Raw genomic sequence first — 20,430 nt, forward strand, 5'->3', positions numbered from 1 at the left:
ATCAATGTTAGTGATAAAAAGGTCTATCAAAGTTTCTGTGTACATTGTAACACGTGTTGCAGTTTTAGTAAAGATAGCATGACCATTTGCTTCTACTGTCAAAAGAAAGGTCTCCTGCGCAGGGCAAGATTTTAGCACATCAACGTTGAAATCACCCGCAAGTAATAATTCCAAATCATTTACATTCACGTAGTTGAATAGCAATTCGATGTGGGAAATGAAATTATTGAAATGACCGTTTGGTGGTCGGTAGATCACGCAGTAAATGTAGTTTCTCGATTTCAAGCATAGGCATTCAAAATCTTCAGTCAACAGAGACAGTTCAGGAATTATTTCACATTCTAGATTATTTTCGCTAAGGATTTCAATCCCCCCACCTTGTTTATTAGGTCTGTTTAGGAAGAAACTATTATATCCATCACGCCTGTAAACCTCTGTATCCGTTGAATACCATGTTTCTGTCAACATTATTACGTCGAAGTCAAAAACAAATTCATTTAGAAGGATAGTAAGCTCATCTTCTTTATGCCTTGCTGATCTAATGTTCAGATGAAAGGAACTCAAGCCAATTTTTCTCGATGTATTAAACGTGGTGTTTACGTCGAATGGAGACTGCCATTTTACAGGCGAGATGCCAAATGTAAACAAGTGAAGACGCTTAAACCATTTTTTCCACGTCCTGAGCATTGCAAAGGTACAGAATCGATGACGACTCTTCCTTCCTAGCAAGAACCCTACCATTGCTTGTCCAGACAAATTTCCACCCGTTTGCTTTCTTTTGTTCAATAGCCATGCCAAGTACTCGCTTTAGCGCTGGACAAAGATGCTCGTTGATGAAAAGGGGCGAGCTCGGTGAAAAACCCAGGTCCTTAGTTGACAAGCGCATTTTACGTGCTTTTTGGAGCACAGCGTCTCGCTTGGGACGGCTTTTGAACTGCACAACGATATTCGGTACAGTGTGGGGGCTTTTTGTAGGAACGCGATGACAAATTTCAATGTCGCCTTTCGCAATAGGCTCCTTTAAAACCTCCCCTATTTTATCAAGAGCATCAGGAAGGTTTTCATCTTCAGAGAAAGGTATCCCTTTAATCTCAAGGTTCCGATTCCTTGAATACTGCTCCGAGAAAGTCACTCGATCCTCGAGCTGTAAAACTTGCGTTTTGAGCGCTTCGCAGTCTTTTAATAGTTTTTCATTAGCCGCTTGGAGCTCTTTGTTTACTTTTGTGAGCTCATCACGTTCTTTCTTGCTGTCCTCGAATTCTTTGTTGAAAAATTCGAGACTTGCTTTTACTTCCCTTAGCTCTTTTCTTAGATCCCGTTCAAGTTTTGCTTGAAATTCGCGCATTTCCTTCCTAAGTTCAGTACATTCACCCATCTCAAATGCAACAAAACAGTGCACACAAGCAACGGCGTTGGCAGCAGTTTGGGCAGAAAGGACAGAAATGGAATTTCACTGTATTGGCATGCCCCTCCAGTTTAAATCAATGAGCTTTTATGTTTTTCAGTATGTTTGATGACATGCAAACACATTGAGAGGGAAAAGTTTTTATCTGACAGCTCCTTGCTACATGTAGATCACTGAGGGAAATACTAATGTTTTTATTCGTATCCTTCACACTCATTGTTTTGGAATGAAATATTTTTCAGTGCTGTTGATGCAGTGCAAATGGTTGAAGGCACAGTCTTCTATAGTTGTGCCATGGCAGTGAACCATGCTGAGCATGCAGAGAATGTTGAGGCACACGAGAGCAGTTTTTTTTTTTTCAAGTCCTTGTAACAGTTTGCACTATTGGTATCCTGGTTATCTGCGACATCAGCAATTTCCTTGTCTGCAAGTACCATTGTGGTCTCAGTGTTGCCTGCGGACATGGCTAAACAACTGCTCTCCCACCACACAAAGCATCAGGAAATTTGGACAACCGATTCTGCAGACCATCAGAACCTGCAAAGGTTTGGTCGAACTCAACCGATAAAAAATTTGCACCATTTTCTCTGGGAAAGCAATGACTAGAATGTCTAAAGCAGTTCTGGATAGCCTCCTTTTTGATTTCGTTCTGCGATTCACTTACATTTAGTGGGTGACTAGAATGAATTTCAGTTCTGTTCCAGTCCTCGGGTTCTTCTCTGTATCCAGCAGGCTCTTTTTATGACCGGTTTTCAGTGCGTGTGTAATATTGTGGCAAAGGTTGGAGCACTGTTATAGCTTTCAGTAATAGGAAGCGGAGTTCAGTGTTCCTGAAACACACCGCAGTATTAGGCGGAAGGAACAGTTGCTGGTGAGAAGGCAGACATTGCAACCTTGGGCTACCATGTCATGGTTCCGAGACTTCAGCTACTTACCAAAAAGTGCACAGGTTATCCATGCTTTCTTAATGGACCTGTGTTTAACCGGAACCGAAAGTGCGTTTTGAAAGCATCACAGAGACTCTTTCTCTGACCACGAGTGGTCATAGCTTTGTTGGTTCATCCATGTTGGTGGGGAGTAACACCAATTACAGCCTCATTCACTTTTCCACCATGGTACTTGTCATGATGCACCAGTTCCTTGTTCAGAAGCACCTGCCACAACAACACAGTTTCATCTTTGTTGAAAATGTCACAGGAGCAGTGCCTTTTTGTGATGCTGCCCCAAGTTTTTTCTTCCACTGCTTCATAGCACCACTCTTTAAAAGGGCTGCAGGCAACCGGAGCCACTGTAAAAGTTGCATCTATTGAGAATAAAAGCAAAGTCTTTTGCTTTCTGTTTAGTCATAGGTCCAGAAACGGGAATGTTTTGTTATTGAAAGTTGAGGAACCATTTTTATGCAACCATCTCCATATCTTCATATGCAACTTTGCTTACGTGTTTGGCATAGCAAGTACTGGGCTTCTTCGCTGCCTTAGCTCTAATATCAGCCTTGTCTAAAATGGTACTTGGCATACTTCTTGGAACCCTGTACCCGGTGGCAAATATTGATTTCCTCTCAATTTAACAAGGTCACTTGATAATTTCTAGTTTCTTAGAAAAGAGGCGGTTCTGATGTTTTGCGGCTGCCATTGCGCATATACGAAGATAACAAAAACCATATGAAGTTGCTGATGGCAGCAGAATACACCACACAAGTGAAGCAGCTGCCGCTGTAGCTCTGTGATTATTGTGCTCGGCTGCTGGCCGAAAAGACACGGGTTCGATCCTGGCCGCGGCTTTAGCATTCCAATGGTAGCGATATGCTAGAGGGTGGTGTACTGTGCGATGTCAGTGTACATTAAAGAACGCCAGGTGGCTGGAATTGTCCGGAGCCCTCCACAATGGTGTCCCCCATAGCCCGAGTCGTTTTGGGACGTTAAACATTATAAAACCAAAACCAACACGAGTGAAGTGTGGCTGCACTGGCCCGACTGGCGCAACATGCCAAAGATGGGCATTCTGGTTCCACGAATTCCCTGTTTAACTAATAATATTGTGCCTGATTTTATCAGTAAAAAGCGTGACCCTTTGATTTTAGCCGTACTCTTGTGGCATGCCTTGGTCATGAGTCCCTTTGGGTGCTTTGGTCAGTCCCTTAGATGGTGGCTCGATCAAGCAGAAGCTGTTGCCTTTCCTCACACCTAGCTGGCTTTGTTGTCTAAAAGCCATGATCGGCACTGCTGATGCACCACTGCATCCCTTGCTGTGGTGCATTATGACTCGGAAGTCGTGAAAAGCCTATTTGGCAAGCCTTTCCATCTTGAGGTCAGTGCTGTATGAGTTGTGAGCAGCATCTTGAGCAAGCTGCTGCTTGCTTATTTTTGCAATCCTTGGCGGCTGTTGAGTAAGGGCCACGAGTGGTGCTCGGGCATGGTGTGTCTCGTGGTGAAACACTACTTTCACGCTGCACTGCCTGCCTAGCACTTATGGTTTAGGGCCTCGGTAACGTATGCTCGATCTCACAAGTCATTTGCAATGGTGTGAAGGCTGCGGCAATCTGAGCCAATCAGAATGGCGTGCACTGCAAAACGCATTCCTCTGGGCCCCTCAACCTACGACTTGTAGCTTGTTCACTGAGTAGGAAAGAGCTCCAGTGCCCAGCTGCTGCGCGCAGCGGGCTCGGCCAACTCGGCGGATGCCATGTTTACGAAAGGCGACGCACTACTTTGCAGCAGGCCTCCGCAGTGCTTTGTTCTCCAAGACTTTCTCTGCGGATTTAACCAGCGAATGAAATGCTCGCTGTGCTTTCAAAACGCCTAACTACCCTTTAAATTACTGCAGTAATTGTTTAAAAGTAATTGCAACACTGCTCAAATATTTGCCACTATTTGTTGTCTTTCTTGGCCCTGATTGAACGAGAGAGCTCTACCTTTCAGAGCGTTGCAAACGACTTGTGAGATGGAGTAGAGGACGTATTTGGCTGGCAACTGCATCCCTTGCAGCTGCTTCTCATTGTCACTTTAATTAGTGGCAACAGTCCCTAACAGCACATGGGCCAAATTGCTCTGTGCCTTGCCATGGTTTGTTGCCAGTGCCGCATTCCACTGGTGCCTATTCTTGTATCACTTCAGTTCTTTTACTCCGTGTGAGAGGAGGCATCATCGAGATAAACATGCGAGCCATTTTGAGAGCAATGTTGTGATGAAAAGAGAACTGTGCCAAAGCGTACTGGTTAGCACCCGTACGTTGCAGTGTTCAGTTCATTCTTTTTCTTTGACATCGTATCAATTTGTCAGCAAAATGACGAGATTTTGTTGGCAAAAAGTACACCTGTGTTCAATTCTTAAAGCAGTCTGTGCCGAATAATTTTGGCCAGCACGCTGTTGAAGTTTGCCAGCCTAGCATTTGAGCACGTCTACATACACTACAGGAAAACCTTGCTTGCTGATGCTGTCTATTGCTGTCACTGTGCGCCTTTTAATAGGCCCATTTAATGGGCACCATAGGAATTATTTTCACAAAGTAAGGTATTTTGCCACTACACAGTTCGCACACAGTTGTTAAGCTGCCTCATTGTTATGATGCCGTAGCGACAATACCATGCCAAGCTTTTTGAGCCTTTGTAGATAATGTGCCTGCTTTGTTCACTGCTACTGCACACCACAATTGAGAAACATGTCGAGACACTACATTCTCAGGAATGCTGTCAGCACAACCATAGCCTTCATCTTTCGATCTTGCAATGGCCGTTGTACTGTCTACAGGAACAGCACCTTGACCGGGCTGCTGCTTTGTGCATGGTCACATACTGTGGCCGCTGGTGCCACAAGGGAGGATGGCACAGTATGCGAGGTGAATGTTTCAAAGTGAGGTGTAGGCTTTGAGAGAAGCAGTGGTGAAGTGCTCCTGATTGATTTCAACCTCACCTGGGGTTCTTTAACATGCACTGACTTTGCAGAGCACACTGGTTTCTGTGCATTTTGCCTCCTTCGAATTGTGGCCGTCATGTCCGAACTTGATCATGGAAACTTGGACTGAGCTGCCGAATGCTTGAACCACTGAGCCATCATGGCTTGGTGAAAGGCTGGGAGTATCATATGCAGTGTGAGGTGCTGCATGTGTCATGTGCGAGACTCTCTGGGCTAGACCTGTGCAAAAGCTATTGTGGCTTTCTAGGGCAGCCCACTTAGGTTTAAGAACCCTGCCCCTCTCCTGAACCACTGAGTGTCGCTGTCATGTAATTCTGCATAGAAGACTGCTTAACTTTCTATCTGCAGTTACACATGGATGATTTCATTGCCCCTTGAGTCGGTGGTTGTCGAACTCAATAGAGATCAGTTCGTGCATTTTTTAATGGACATTGAAATTTGATGTCTGGCAGCGCCATACATAAGTGGCCCTGAAAATATTATGGTAATTGATGCAGTGTGTATCGATATTGGCTGCATGGTAGCGTTACATTTGCTGAGGCTTGTTGTCCCCCACATTGCGTTTAATAGGCTTTGAAGAGGTCAATGGCCACCTTTTGGCATTTGCTCCCACACCACCTGTTTTAAGGATTTGTTAACTCATGTTCATGTGCTAAGGACCACCCAGTTGGGAGGTGCACGCAAGGAGGAACTCCTCGTGGTGTTGCATGGTATTACCTAATGCGAGGCATGCAAGTTGAAATGTCAGCATTTGAGCAAAAAACAATTTGCGGCAAGATGGAGGAGGGACAAATTGCCTGGCTTTCTGATGCGGCTTGGAATACAAACAAAGCTGTGAAGTCGGAGTTCGGCTACCCTTTGCAATGACCCATGCCAGCTGGAAGCGGTTGCTCGATGGCCGCCATCAGCTGGAGTTTCTCTCGTGCTGCTAATTCTTGCAGCTGACGTTGTTTTACTCCATTGTTCATGGATGTTTCCTGAGGCCATCTAGAAAGGCTTCAGTGGCTTAGAAGGTCTGTTTGATCAATCAGAGTTGTGCACTGTCGAAAGGGCAGTCTGGTTATGCTCATAAGGGTTCCTATCTATCTCTTGGAAAGGCCCAAAATTATATTGTGCTGCGTAATGAAAAACCAGTGACAGCTCTCAATGTGCAGCACTGTCCGCGTCCCCCTTCTGCACTGCGCCACCAGTGCAGTTCCATCTTGCGTCATGCTGCAGCAGCTCATTCTCTTCAGCATGCTGCAACTCTCTATCCCCCTCAACCTCGCTGTGCAGCACCATACCTGGCACTACCTCCTGCTGCACTGCGCCACAGCTCCGAGATTCCTTGCCCTCTGCGCTGCACCTCCAGAGTGCAGTGCTTCTCTTGCTCTTGCTGCTACATGCTGCAGTCCTCTGCCCACCGCTGTGTTGCACCTCCTATTTCCTCCCCTCCTCTTCTCCCCCTCACACCCCCACCCCTTCTCTGTGCAAGATGTCTACAAAAATGTTGTGGAAATGGGAGTTCCCAAAATTAGTGGCTGTCACTGTAAAACCTTATTCTCACTAGCTCAGTCAATGCTCAAACTTGTGCCTCAGTGTAACTGTCTTTTTAAATGTGTAGCAACTCATTTCAAGCAGCACTGCAGCGGGGGATATTTCATCAAAATTTTACAATGCTGGCCGCCTTTAGCACTAATAGGGACCTTTGATTAGATGTATTTGCACTCTTCACTTGTCTGCACATTGCAGTCTGAATGTGTGCACTGCCTGGCTTTTTAGTTGTAAATGTGCGCTGAAAACTTGCACTACCATGAACGTCATGCTTTGCATTGAGTGACGTGAACAAGCTTAGAATTGTTCCTGGAAAACAAAATTGAATAGTGATAAAGAGTTGTAAAAATAATCTTATTTGTCATTTTAAAGTGGCTGCAGAGAAATGAAGAGAAAAGAGCATCGGTTTAGTTGACTTGTATTACTGTGGCCACCATCACTGCCACGTGGAAATAGGAACAGGGATGTAGTTTAAGGAGACGGAGAAGAGCTGGCATGCATTGCTGCCATTCAGTGTGCCAAAGCATGCTTGCCATCCTCAAGGTCCCTTTAGCTTCTGTTGGGAGGCCACCTAGCGTACCCTTTGGCATACTATGTGCAAGATTGTGCACAAAGCGAACTCTCAGCTTTTTCTGAATGTGTGCTGCACCTAGCAGTGAATTCTTTGCTTCAGGTGAATTTTGAATCCTTCATGTTGCAAATAAAGTAGTCTTTTAAGCCCTATAGCGAACGTGGCAAATAATACTTCACGAAACAGTGACCAGGGTACCACGTTGCCTGCCGTTTTTGTGCAGACATATTTTACCACCGGTGGTAACATCAGTTTTTTTTTCTCGCAGTTTCAAGCGTAATGTGCACTTTTAAAATAGAAGTTATTTCCAGGATTGTTCAGGTGTTTACTTGATGAGCCACAGCATTTCAATGTCACTATTTTCACCAATTTTCCACCACTTTGTATGAAACTTTGCACACCGTGCAAAAAATTAACTTGGAAACTAACTAGCTTGGAAACTAATGAATTGTATTTTTTAAGGCTTGGCTACACTGTTTAGGTGGCAAAATATTTCTTTTCAAAGGAAAAAAAAAAAGTGCCAGAAAGGGTTTCTCAGCTTGCTCAACAGAAGCTTCAAATGGAGGCAGTGTCAGTGGCCATTGTACAGCCAGGTAAAACAAAATAGTTCTATTTGCTCTCTAACTGGGCTGTTAGTTTTTAGGTGATGTGTGCAATCAAGCTTCTTATGAGCTTTCTGGAAGGGGAATAGCCATGTTTATGACATTGCTCTGCAACTTTTCAAAGTACAATGTGCATCAGTTTTCCGAAGTATAGCTTGCTTTCTGCAAAACGCTAGCAAAAGTTTGATTTATTTGCAAAAAGTTATAGTGACTGATTTCAGGCTTTTTTTTCCTCATTCAGCCTGGCTTTTATCCTTAAGAGCTGAGATATTCCATATCGAGAGTGGTCCAACGTGGTGACATGGTGCAGTGTGGAAGAGAATAAATAACCCTAGCATAGGACAAAAATATGGCTTTTCGCTAATGTTTCGAGTGTCGCATAGGTTGTACTACTCCTGACTCTTGCAGTGTTATTACTACAAATCTTCTAGCATGTGGCGCACTAGTAATAGTCTGGTCAGTGTTCTTTTTTGTGTCACCCGTGTTATGCATACGAGACATGAGTTATGGTGAATGACTGGTCTGCGAGTGACTGTGGGGCCATGAGCGGTGTGCTGAGTGGCATTGTTGCCATCTTGTGTGCTCGCAGGGCACACCGTGGCCGGCAGGTGGTGCTGACAGTGCGCTTTCCAAGCCAGGGGCGACAAGTGGAAGATGTCGAGTTGGTCGCTCACACCAATGATACATTGGGTGCCATCCGGCGGCAGATCTACTCGAGGTCAGTGAGTCCCTGTCCAGTCTGGCATGTGGGAAGTGACCATTCTGACTATGCTCGGGACTGGCATGCTGTCACATCCCGTTAGTCTTGCACTGTTTCCGAAATCTTGTTGCAGTGACGTTCAGCTGGGAAATGATTGGAATGGAAAGGTCCACACTAAACTAAAGATTCGTCTTTTTTCTTTTTTTTTCTAGCCCTGAGGTTGGTGATATGTGCATGTAAGTATGAGAAAAAAAATAATTGCATTTAATGGACAAACAGGCAACAGGGAATTTTGATTCGTTGTGCTGCAAAGATGCCATAAGACTATTTGGTCTTTGATCTTTCTTGACATTGGCAGCTCATATGGAATGCACTCGGTTGTTATGCTTATGAATGCACATGATAGGAGGAGATAGGTGTGGGTTCAGTAGCTCTGGCCTTGCTGCCCCTATGACATGGCTTCACTGGTGACATCATGCCACCTTCATGAGACATAAATTGTTGTGCTTGCTCAGATGTCAGTTTTGCTAGGCGTCTCCATGTTCGTAGTTTTTAAGAAAAAAAAAAGAGCATGATTTCAGCAAGGGCACGTGAGCTCTGTGAAGCTTTCTACATGTGACTCCAATGGTTCCAGCCATGCACCAGCTGCACCAAACCAGATTTGCTGCACATTTGTAATGAAATATGGGAGTAATGCGACAAACAGGTTTGATTTGATTGCTTTAGTATTGCATAATTCCTGCCAGTTATTGTAGCCAGGCTTAACCTGAGTTGTTACCAGACATAGCAAAAAGGAAAGGTCTGTGCAAAGCTCATTCATAACAAATATTATCTTCATTTAGAGTTCACCACTAGCATCATGTTATATTCTGAAGTTTGCAGTATTGCACTAGTTTAGAAATAAAAATGCAGTCAAACCTCATTGTTATGTGACCCACGGGGCCGCGAGAAAAAAACTACCAGGCCGTGGGAAAAAAAACGTACCAGCCGGGAAACGTAACAGTCGGAAAGCATGCATAAAAAAAAATTTATATTTGCCTGCCATTTTTTTGCTTTTCTTCCAATAAGGGGAATGCTGCTTCTCTAGAATTTTCTAGGCTTTGTGACTGTTGCAATCGTACGCATGCACAGAGAGTCATTAACGCCCTGCGATGGCTCTCGGTCTGCCTGAGGAGCTGTTGGTGGAAGGGCGGCAATATCGAAGAGGGTGAGTGCACGGAGTGGGCGAAGTTTGGGCACGCGTGCGCACTTGTGAACTAGTTTCCGTGTGGCCGCTTTCAACCCTACACAGTCCTCGTCTTTTAGAAACTAGAAATTACATTTTTAAGCAGCCAGGGAAAACGTGGATGACAGAAACATGTCTTGTAGCCAACCCACATAGCTGCATCTAGTACAGTGCTGCGTGCATGGCATTTTCTATGAGATGGTTTTGTTTTCGCACCTTCGATCGTTTGCGCTTGTACCACAGCGGTGATGAAACTCCTCTAACAACTGCAACAAGATTCATGCCACCTGTGCAACAAAGGCACCATACATGGCGGCTGCAATGCGCCTACAGAGGCTAGAGTTCCGCTTTGGCCGCGCCGCCATTCCGCATGTGCTAAATGTATGCTTTCAAAATGCTGGCACGGGGTGAACCACTTTCGCAAAGTGACATTCACGACGTAGCCTGTTCGAAAGCTGACTCGTGACGTGACAGATGTTTGTATTGTATGGATTTCTATGGGAGCCTAGACCTGACTGGCTCACGAAAACGTAGAAGCTGGCAAAACTCAGCACCTGGGAATGTAACAGTGGGTTTCTAATGTCCCATAGGGCAGATTTTAAATTGGTTGAAAATTGGTTTTATTGGGGAAAGGAAATGGTGGAGTATCTGTCTCACATATCAGCGGACACCTGAACTGTGCTGTAAGGGAAGGGATAAAGGGGGGACTAACTGGGTGTTTACATGATGGGGTTGAGTTGAGAATTTGAGTGGAAAAAAGGTTACAGGGTTCATGTAAACACTACAGAGTTGGGTCCTGGAGTCGAGGGAGTGAGTCCAGTCAACTCTGCTGCAAGGGGTGGGGTTGACTCGCTTGACCCCAACGGAAGAGAGCATGTCAACCGGATCTGGTCGAACGGTCTAGTTAGTGGGAGGGGAGACTATAAAGCGAACCTGTTTTTCGCTTGTGCCGTCGCGCTTCCGAGACAGTGGTGCAAAGCCGTGCATAAAAGCTGTGCATCAAAAGTGCATCAAAAGTGCATCAAAATGCAGCCGCCGCGGTCTGGTTCAAACCCGGGAATGGCGTGCTTTTTACACCATATGCTTGCACAACTGTCAGCCCATGGATGCTTTAACGCTAGATGTCACGTTTTCACGCCGCTGTTTGTTTCTCTCTTGGCTTAAAAACAGCAAACTCCACATGCATTGATCTAGACGGGCTGATCAGCATCCTAAGCCGTGTGTGTCGAGTGAATGTGTCCTTCAGAGGCGCTTTGCTGACATACCTATTAGGTAGTAAAATTTTTGGTCAACTGAAAGCCTTCATGCATTGCTGCTCATAAAATTGAGGGCTTAGCACATTCACCTATCAGCTACACATGAATGCCTGAATTAGGGACATTTAAGTCAGTTGTTAGTGAATAAAATCGCCTCGTCAGGGACTGAACGGAGTGCCCAGTAAATTTTTGGGGTGGTGGCCACTACTGCTCGCCTCCCCTCCGCACTGTTGCTGGTCACGTGTGAGCAGGCTCCACCGCACGAACTGCAAACAGCACATGACAAGGTGCAGTTTCAGCACACTGGAATTACCACACAGGTCGAAGCAAGGGAATCGTGTCAGCACTGGAACAATTGGACACCTTCTAAGAGGAAAAAAATGACCAGCAACTCACCAGTCATTGTCCAAGCAGTGCACAGCTTTGCTTGGCTTTAAGGCTGATGCGCAGCCAATAACCTCTGTCACTGTGGGCTGGTATGTAGCTCAGGAAAGTGATACTGAAACTATGCTGCTGGATCATTTTTGCAGACAGGGCACTCTGATCATCATCATCGTACCTGCCACTGGGTGCATGTCAGATGTTCGCGGGCAGCTATGCACCATGCAGTTCAAGCTGGAGGAATGACTTCTAGATGATCTCTAATTAAGCTGGCATGTCTCCCATCAGAAGCCCATTGAAATTAACCGGCGTGAATCTCCAGCTGTCTCTGAATTAACGAGCACCCAATGTCATAGGCCTGCACGGGCAGTTGTTGGGACTATGATGGCAGTCTGAATTATCCGGATTTCCAAATTAGAGTGGGGTCAAGTCTAATGTAGAAGTAACAGCACACAGACATAGACAAAAATGGATTGAAGACTGCATAATACAGTGCTTGTGTTGTGCCCTCTTCATTTTGCTTACTTCTATATTCATGTAGGAGCCATGCAGTTGTGCAGATTTAGCATTGTGAGTCCATTAGGATTTTCAGTTCTGGAGCCTGTAATCTGGCTTTGAAGTTATTAATGATCAGTTCATATAGCTCAGGTAGTATAACTGATATAACTGTTAAATTTTAGGCTATATACACCAAGGGCTTTAAGAAGCTGGCTTATCCATCTTTTTGCCACCATATTTCCAGCTCTGTCACTAGCTTAGGTTACATGTGGCTGTGTTTGGGAAAAAATGAACCAATGTCTCCCGACTTGGAGCATGCTCACGTTCATTCCTCAACATGTTGTGCGGCCGTGTTGAGGTAGTTGCTGTTCCCTGCCTTCTCCCAGGGTAAAGGTGAACAATGCCAGCATGAAGGTGGACCTGTTCCTCAACACGGAACTTCTGGATCCTGCAGAAGACAAGAAGCTCATCGGGCAGCTGCCTATCAAGGACAAAGCGGTTGGTACCTTCCTGCCCGAGTCTTGTCCGAGAGAACTATTAGTTTGGCATACAGTTGCTGGAAGATGATGTTCATGCAGGACATAAAGTGACTGTCACATCAAGTACTCTGATAGCAAGACTTGGATGTGCTTCAGGGTAAACCTTTTTGACAGTACACTTTTTTTCTCGCCTTGTTTGGCAGATGCCTTACAGCTGTTGTACTATAAACAAACTGTGCTAGACATCTGGTGTTTATTATGAACTGCTCTGAAAAGAAGTTAGTGTAATCAGCTAAATGAACACTGCAGATAAAGCAACAATCTTGAACCTTTTGTAGCCAGCATTTCTCCATTACAACTGTTGCTATCACTTATCTACCCAGGTAGAAAGTGAAAAAAACTCCTTTTCCTTCGCTTTTTTTTTTTGTAGTAAAAGCTGTTGCTATAGTTACGAAGGCAGATGTGGATGCCATGGACTTCTGTCTTGTGTTAGAAGTGCAGATGCCACGGAAAAAATTGCCAGGCATTTCGCTCGTCTTCTGAGGCGAAGAGATGACAGTGATGACGTTGCTGCACCCCATATGTAAGTGCTAGCTCCCAAGCCCGCACAGGTCAGATATCACATGACGTTTATGTGATCGAGTGGTTTCAAGCACCACTGACAACCTCACTAGCTTCAGAAAAGTGCCAAGGCAACCGTGCATTTTCGCTGCATTTCCCGCCAGGTATGCTTGCAGAAAAGCCTATGCAGATGTGCGTCCTCTCGACAACTGTCCATATTTAGCTGATAACGAGTGGCCATTGCAGTTAATGACCTATCTGCCAACAGTTACAGTGTGTAGAGTTGTCTTAATATAAAGTGGGTGGAGAAATTTGGGGGGAGGGCATGCATGAGTTGGGTTCTTGGAGGAGCCAAGGGGTTCCTCATAACCAGGTTTGGAAGTGCCTGCTATAGTGTGCCTACTCCTCATAGCCTTCTGGCCCAGGCCCTCCTCGCTACTGTTCTCACTGGCAACCCAGGGAATGTGGGAGTCTCGGGCTGCGCGACATACTGCCACTGGGACAGCTTTAGCCGCAGGGAAGGTCTCTCTCAGCTGTCACTGTTAATTGGCACAGATACGCCTCATTTTATCTGCCTCCATTTTAAAGCGAAAGCTTTACTATGCCATGTTCCGCGAGTTTCGCAGACTCCGTCACTTTGACCTTCAGCGACCTTCTGCCGCTCTGGCGCTTTGCTGAAACCGATGAAGTGCGGGAGCTTCGAAAGCAAAGGAAAGGTGCATAACTGGCCCCTGGAACAGCGGACACCTCAGTCGTGCTTCAAGCTATGGGGGGAAGTAGTGACAGATGTGCGCTGCATGCGTTCAGACTGACAGCATTGCTGCACAAATGCGGCATTGGAGCTATAGGCCGAGGCTGACAACGTTGTGGCAGGCACGCGGCACTGCATCAATAGTCCTCAGTGTTCATTAGGTGAGCAACCTCTCGTGATCAACCATTAATTTAACTGCCACCTGTCAATTTCCCTCATAGCCTGAGTCGCTTTTGGACATTAAACCCCCATAAACCATAAACCAAGCCACCTGTCAGGGTGGCAGGGTGGGCACACTGCCTATCTAGTGTCTGGAACGCACTCAACGTTAAAAGACGCCAGGCCACATCTAGTTGCCCGATACACCACAGCTTTCGGTCTCTAACTAGGATCAGCAGTAGTTAAACAACAGCAAATTTTTTTTGGCTCTTCCCCTTGTGCACCACCTGTACACCCTGTGTTATACACTCTGCATTGTGCATGACCATTGTTGCAGGTTGGCATGCGCAAAGGGGTTAATTTGGTGCAAATGCTGCGTCGGTGGTGTGCAGGTGCTGTCAGCAAAGCTGAGCCAGCTGAACGCCCAGCTGCCCTCATCCCCAGAATCCAGCTCCGACAGCTCTGTGGGCTCACCGCAGCACCAGTACGACGGACCACATGCCGCAGATGCTGAGGCCTGCCTGCCTGGAGTGGTCAGTGGCCATTTCTGCTCTCTCCGAGGATTGTGGAGCTGGCATTGAAAGCAGGGCGGGAAGGTGGAATCTCTCCTTCCGGCTGCGCTGTGCCTTACTTAGTTTTTCATGTTTGGCTGAAAGGTGTAAAAAGTTTGTGTCCAAACTACTGCACTATTCAGTCCTAAATAGCAAACACAAAGTAGCATATTGTTATATATATTTCTTGAGAAGTACTTTTGCATTGGCAATTGCCTGGATTCTCTCCAATCACTTTAGATGCTGCTGTTCACTTTGACAATGCTTTTGCAGAGAAGTGAACAGAGTAGCAGATTGACAGACAAAACCACTAGTTGGGCAGAGAAGCAACCGTGCAGCTCCATGTGCTGTAATTACTCGTGTAATTTGCGCACACTTTTTTCTTTTAATTAAGGCTTCAGAAAGGGGGCGTGTAGATTACGCAAAAATTACCATAAAAACCCACGTATCATACACGGACCTGCATATAATACGAGGTGTATTTTGGGGATAGCAAAAACGGAAAAGTTTTCATCCGCTTATAATGAGAGTAAGAAAGGGCAGTCAGAGCAAAGACATTCCGGAAGTCCGAATGCCCTCCGACTAGGTGCGCCCGCCCACTGGATACGACGCGCGTGTAACGCAAACAGCAGGTATAGAGGCGCTGCGCTTGAGCCTACTTACGTTATGTGCCACGAGCACATGCAGACTGCAGTTGGCGGCATAGGCGCTAGTGCGCACTCTTTGGAAATGTCGGTAATCGGAGCTTTAGTGATTGTCGTTGTCATGTGTACTGTCTTCCAAGAATCTTCTGTCAGAGTTATCTTTCCATAGAAACACATCTTTGGCACCGTTGACCACGTTCGATATCCCGCATTTTTATGAGATAACCGGCGAGCTCCTAGGGAATGCTGGCCCAAGCAGGTTCTCCGTGCCTCATCCAGAAGATGTAGCAATGCTTGACACAGTGCTGATGCTTTCGGCAACAACGACTGCTTTTCTTTTAAAAGCAGCTGTGTGCTTCTTTCACGGTCCCCATACCACGCGAGGTGCGATCGCTCTGGTCAGCGTAGGGAAATTGCGTGGAAATCGAAACTGCGGACCTACGCTGCCGCTAGATAGCACCTCCTTTCGCTGGACCCATGATGGTGATCGCACTCGATGCTGATGAAACCGGGACTGCAGATTTTGGCCGAAAATTGTTCGGATCCGCATATAATACGAGGTGGAAATGTGACGTGCTAAAAATCTGAAAAAAAAAAAAAAAACCTCGAATTATATGCAGGTTTTCAGGGTATGTGAACGCGTCATAAAAAACTTGTAAAGTCATAACGTGCAATACATAATGTATATAAGGAATTTACCCATTAGTCTATTGCGTCACACCCTTAAAGTGGAGCTTGTGTGTTCGCTCCAGTTTTTTGCTTGTTTTTCGAAGGAGTCTTGCCGCTCCGTCTCCAATGCACACTTCACTCGTTTCCATCCATGTGGTATTTCCATTCTTCAGGCGCGCCAATACTCCGCGCCGCGCTCGTCACGAGCTGTTCGCTGTTTTGCAGTGAAGCCTGTGGGATTAAGGTTGATTAAGGTGGATCAAGGTCGATTAATGGGTGGGGTTAGCATAATCCCATATGATAGTCCAATGGAAGGCACTGGAACATTCTGGTCCTTCGATTTTCAAATTTGGTGGGGCTGATGACGTTACGACCCTCTCGACCAATTGGGGATTTCGTAACAGAGAACCTGGAAATTTTTGTGAGATGGCAACCTAAATGCTATCGCATTTATAAGCTTCTGAAAGATGGTGTTACCAACCCTTTACACCCTGAATCCGACCGTCTCATCTCGTGTGCCCTGCCTGTGTTTTGCGGTGGTATGATCGTTTAGATTGAGTTTTCTCGTGCTCTTGGGCAAACTATGCCACAAACAGGCCTTGTGAAAAGATTGCTGGCACATAGTCGTGCACTATGTAAATCGTGCCTCAGGCCACCTTACCACCTCTGTTCTTTGCCAGTAGTGGTGCCTGTGCTGCAGTTAGTGACCAGTGTGGTACTGCTTTGCAGCTGATGTCAAAGCAGCACCGGTACAGCCAGTTTCTATTCAAGCTTGCTGACCTGGGCAGTGCACTGCCCATGCCCGAGCTGAGAGACAGTGCTCTGGGACTCCTCAAGATATTGCCCGCAGGTAAGTGTGAGTGGCTGGTGTGCCACATTGACCCATGGTAACCGATTGAAAGCAGGGCCAGAGTCCTGCAATGTTTTCCTGGTCACGAAACTCCCGCTGGAGTTGCATATAGGGTCAGCGCCAGCTGCTTGAGGCACCACCGTTTGCAGAAGTGCATCGAGCTGCCACAGGACTCCGGCTGCCGTTATATTTCGGGCAGTATTTATGCATCTAAATGTTCAGAGTTTTTCATGAATGTCTTATTAGCGTACGTTAGAATATGTTCTAGCATTTACTGCATGTACTCATGTAAGGGCCACACCCCCAGCTTTGGAGCTGAAATTTTGAAAAAAAAAAAAAATTATTTTGGCCGCCAAACGTGAAAATTCGGGCCCAGCAAAAGTTAAGCTTCACGAGTCGCTACTAGATGCTTTCAACCCCCTATCATCATCAGTGCTTTGAGATCACATGGGGATGCGGTCTTGTTTTTGCAACCGTTTCGCTCTGGGAGCCATTTTTCTTTGTTGGGGCTGCGGTTTTGGGCAGTATGTTGGTTTGGTTGTGGCTGCTGTGTGCAGCGCTGTTCAGTGGATCGTGGCCTATGTTTGCCGCTTGGTGACGATAAGCAGAGATTTGATTTCGTGCACCATGGCCTTCAAGCTGAAAGTCATCGTTTACGCCGAAGAACACTGCAAGCGGGCGGCTGAAAGCAAGTTCAACATCAATGAGAAGTGTGTGCGTTGGTACTGCAACCAGGAAGAACAGCTCACTGGTACGAACCACAACCGGAAAGCATTCCGCAGGAAGCAGTGCAAGTTTCCAGAGCTTAAAAAGGAACTTGTGGAGTACGTCACAATGACGAGAAAAAATGACTATGCAGTGTCGACGGAGATGATCCTCGTGAAAGCCGTTGCCATTGCTCATGACATGGGCATTCCGCTTGCGAATTTCAAAGCAAGTAGGGGATGGCTTCAGCGCTTTATGAACCGGCACGCGCTCTCCATTCGGTGCAGGACTTCATTGTGCCAAAAGCTACGCAATGAATACGAGGACAAACCGTTTAAGTTCCACTGTTTTGTTAACAGCCTTCGAAGGGAGCACGGCCTCAGATAGGGAATGTAGATCAGACGCCTGTCTAGTTCGGTATACCAGAAAATAGCACTGTTGATTTTAAAGGCGCAAAAAGCATCTTTGGTGCATACAACCGGTGCATAACTGCAACGGTGCACGTTGATGCTGTGCATCACTGCCGATGCGTGTTATGGTGTGGGATGGTGCAGGAGGACATGAACTCATGATTCTCCGGCAAACCGCCGACTAACAGTCCTTCTGTTTCACGTTCTTGCATTCATGCGCTTCGTTTTCATGCCTTTCCTGTAGTGCGGCCTCTTCGTCCTCTTTAGCCGTTACAATATCCACCCACACCAGTCACTCTTTTGCTGTTATGCCATGCACATCAAAAGCCTATCAGGCCTATGGATGGAATTTGTTTATTCTAGTAATACAGTGGAACCTCGTTAATTCTAAGTCCGTCGGACCGCGAAAAATCAACGAATTAACCGGGTTTTCGAATTATCAAAAATGGACGAAAAACGAGAAATAAACGTACGAACCGTGGCTGTATGAACACTGCACCTTTATTTCGCCTGAAAAACGGTCACTTGAAGTAGTCATCGATGCGCGACTGCTTGGCGCGGTAGTTGGCCGCACCGTAGGCTGCGTCCTCCAGTCTGCTTACAGTGCGCAGCAATTCGCTGTTACCGCCGCTACACTCCACAAAACTGCGCACAACGTTCAGCGACTTGACGACTGCAGCTAAAGCTGGTGCTCAGGCGGGCTCAACATCGCCATCAACTTCGCTGGAAGGCCCGTTGTCACATATTTCTCCTTCCAAGTCGGCATAAGACGTTTGAACATCAAGTTCGGCGCTCAAATAGTCCGCAAAGGTCAATCCGTTGCTCCTGTCGCCGCTTTCTTCGTCGAAGTCGGTCATGCGCGCACACAATAACTCTCCTTCATCATCCAGTGTGCAGCTGGCATCAGATGCATCCTCGGGACTGACATCTTGTTGCTTGGAAAAACCGGCGTGCATAAAGCAACGCCTGATCATATCTCCCTCCACCTGCTTCCAGGTGTACACGATTAGGGAAATGGCACCCAGTAGGTCCACGGAATATTGCTTACCGTTGTCGTAGCACAACAAGATCCTTTTAAGTAAATGGCAGCGATAAATCTTCCTCGCTTGCAGAATAACGCCTTGGTCCATAGGCTGCGACACAGCTGTAACATTCGGCGGCAGGAAGACAAGCCTAACTGCTGTCAAGTTCTGGATGTCGGCGTGGGCTGGGCAGTTGTCAACAACAAAAACAACTTTTCGTCCCGCGGCAGCAAACTTACGGTCAAGGTGCCTCACGTACTCCTCGAACAGCGCTGCCATCATCCAAGCCTTTTTTTTGCTTCTGTACAGCACGTCATCTTTAGGCGGAAGTCGTGCGTTCTTGAAGCACCGAGGCTTCTCCACTTTTCCTATGATCAGCAGCGGCAGTTTGTGACTGCCGGACATATTCGCACCAAACAGAATGGTTATTCTGTCCTTGGTTTGTTTTTTTCCCGTGACTACCGCATCCTTTGGGGCAAACGTCTTCGTAGGCAGCATTTTGTAGAACAATGCGGCCTCGTCCATGTTGTAAACATCGTCCTCCGCGTACTGCTGAAGCAGCGGAGCCAATGTATGCCTTTTCCAATTCTCGACAACATTTGGGTCGACGCTCCCGCTTTCGCCGCACACTGTCACGAATTTGAGGTTATTGAGGTCTTTAAATCTGGACAACCAGCCGTTGCTGCACTTAAATGCTTCATGGCCCAGCCGCAGTGCAAGCTCATCGGCCTTTTCGCGCAGCAGCGTGCCGTTCACAGGCAGGTGTGCTGCATTTGCATGCTGAAGCCACTTTATCAAGGCGTCTTCAACGTCCGGATACGTAGGAAAACGAATCCTTGTCCGCTTCGTCGAATGCGTCTTCCCGTAGGCCTCGAGGATCTTCGTCTTATTTTTCAATATAGTCGAAAGGGTCGATAAAGGCACCTTGTGCTTTTCCGCCAACTGCGTTTTGGAGCTCGTCCATTTTTCAGCCTCCTCAATTAGGCACACTTTCTGGCAGAGAGTCAGAGTTCTGTACTTCGGCATTTTCTTAACACCAACACCGCGCACGTGGTCAAGAACTAGCAGAGCACAGTACTCGCCTGGTCGCGGCACCGAACAATAAAGAACAACGAGTAGTGCCTGCCACAAGCGAGACAAACCTTGACAAACAACAAAAACGGAAACGGAACCAGAAAAATTTTGACCTAGTGGCACCTGCTTGTTGCTTTGTCAACTAAAGCTAGCCTCCAAAACCGGTGCAGATCACCGAGGCACAACAAACCACCGGAAACAGGAAGTTGATTTAAAGTGCCGCCTGGCTTCCACTCCGGCAACTATACTGGCCTCAGAGACTGGCACTATTGAAAAATCACGGAGGCCATGGCTTAAATTGACGTATTATCCGGATGAGGGCGCGCTGGCTGTTCAAATTATCCGGCAAAATTTGCATGCAAACTGTTGGGACCGCCGAAAACCTTCGAATTACGTGGGATTTCGAATAAACAGAGTTCGAATTAACGAGGTTTTACTGTATATGCAATTTTCACAGCACAAAACAGTTACAG

The 20,430-nt window shown here is 46.5% G+C and overlaps 1 protein-coding gene across 6 annotated transcripts in view; it reads left to right on the forward strand.

The window, feature by feature from the left end:
- The window catches only part of faf (ubiquitin carboxyl-terminal hydrolase-like faf), a 255,988-nt gene that overhangs the window by 75,627 nt on the left and 159,931 nt on the right, over window positions 1–20,430 (forward strand). For 4 of the 6 annotated variants that reach the window (XM_077657293.1, XM_077657296.1, XM_077657295.1 and 1 more), the window contains 5 exons: window positions 8,612–8,740; window positions 8,935–8,958; window positions 12,469–12,580; window positions 14,425–14,565; window positions 16,626–16,746. In XM_077657293.1, coding sequence (XP_077513419.1) covers window positions 8,612–8,740; window positions 8,935–8,958; window positions 12,469–12,580; window positions 14,425–14,565; window positions 16,626–16,746 — 527 coding nt within the window. The remainder of the gene's footprint in view (window positions 1–8,611; window positions 8,741–8,934; window positions 8,959–12,468; window positions 12,581–14,424; window positions 14,566–16,625; window positions 16,747–20,430) is intronic. The other 2 variants (XM_077657297.1, XM_077657298.1) reach the window with 1 other exon arrangement.

Source organism: Amblyomma americanum, chromosome 3, assembly GCF_052857255.1.
Source record: "Amblyomma americanum isolate KBUSLIRL-KWMA chromosome 3, ASM5285725v1, whole genome shotgun sequence".
Classification (NCBI taxonomy): Eukaryota; Metazoa; Arthropoda; class Arachnida; order Ixodida; family Ixodidae; genus Amblyomma; species Amblyomma americanum.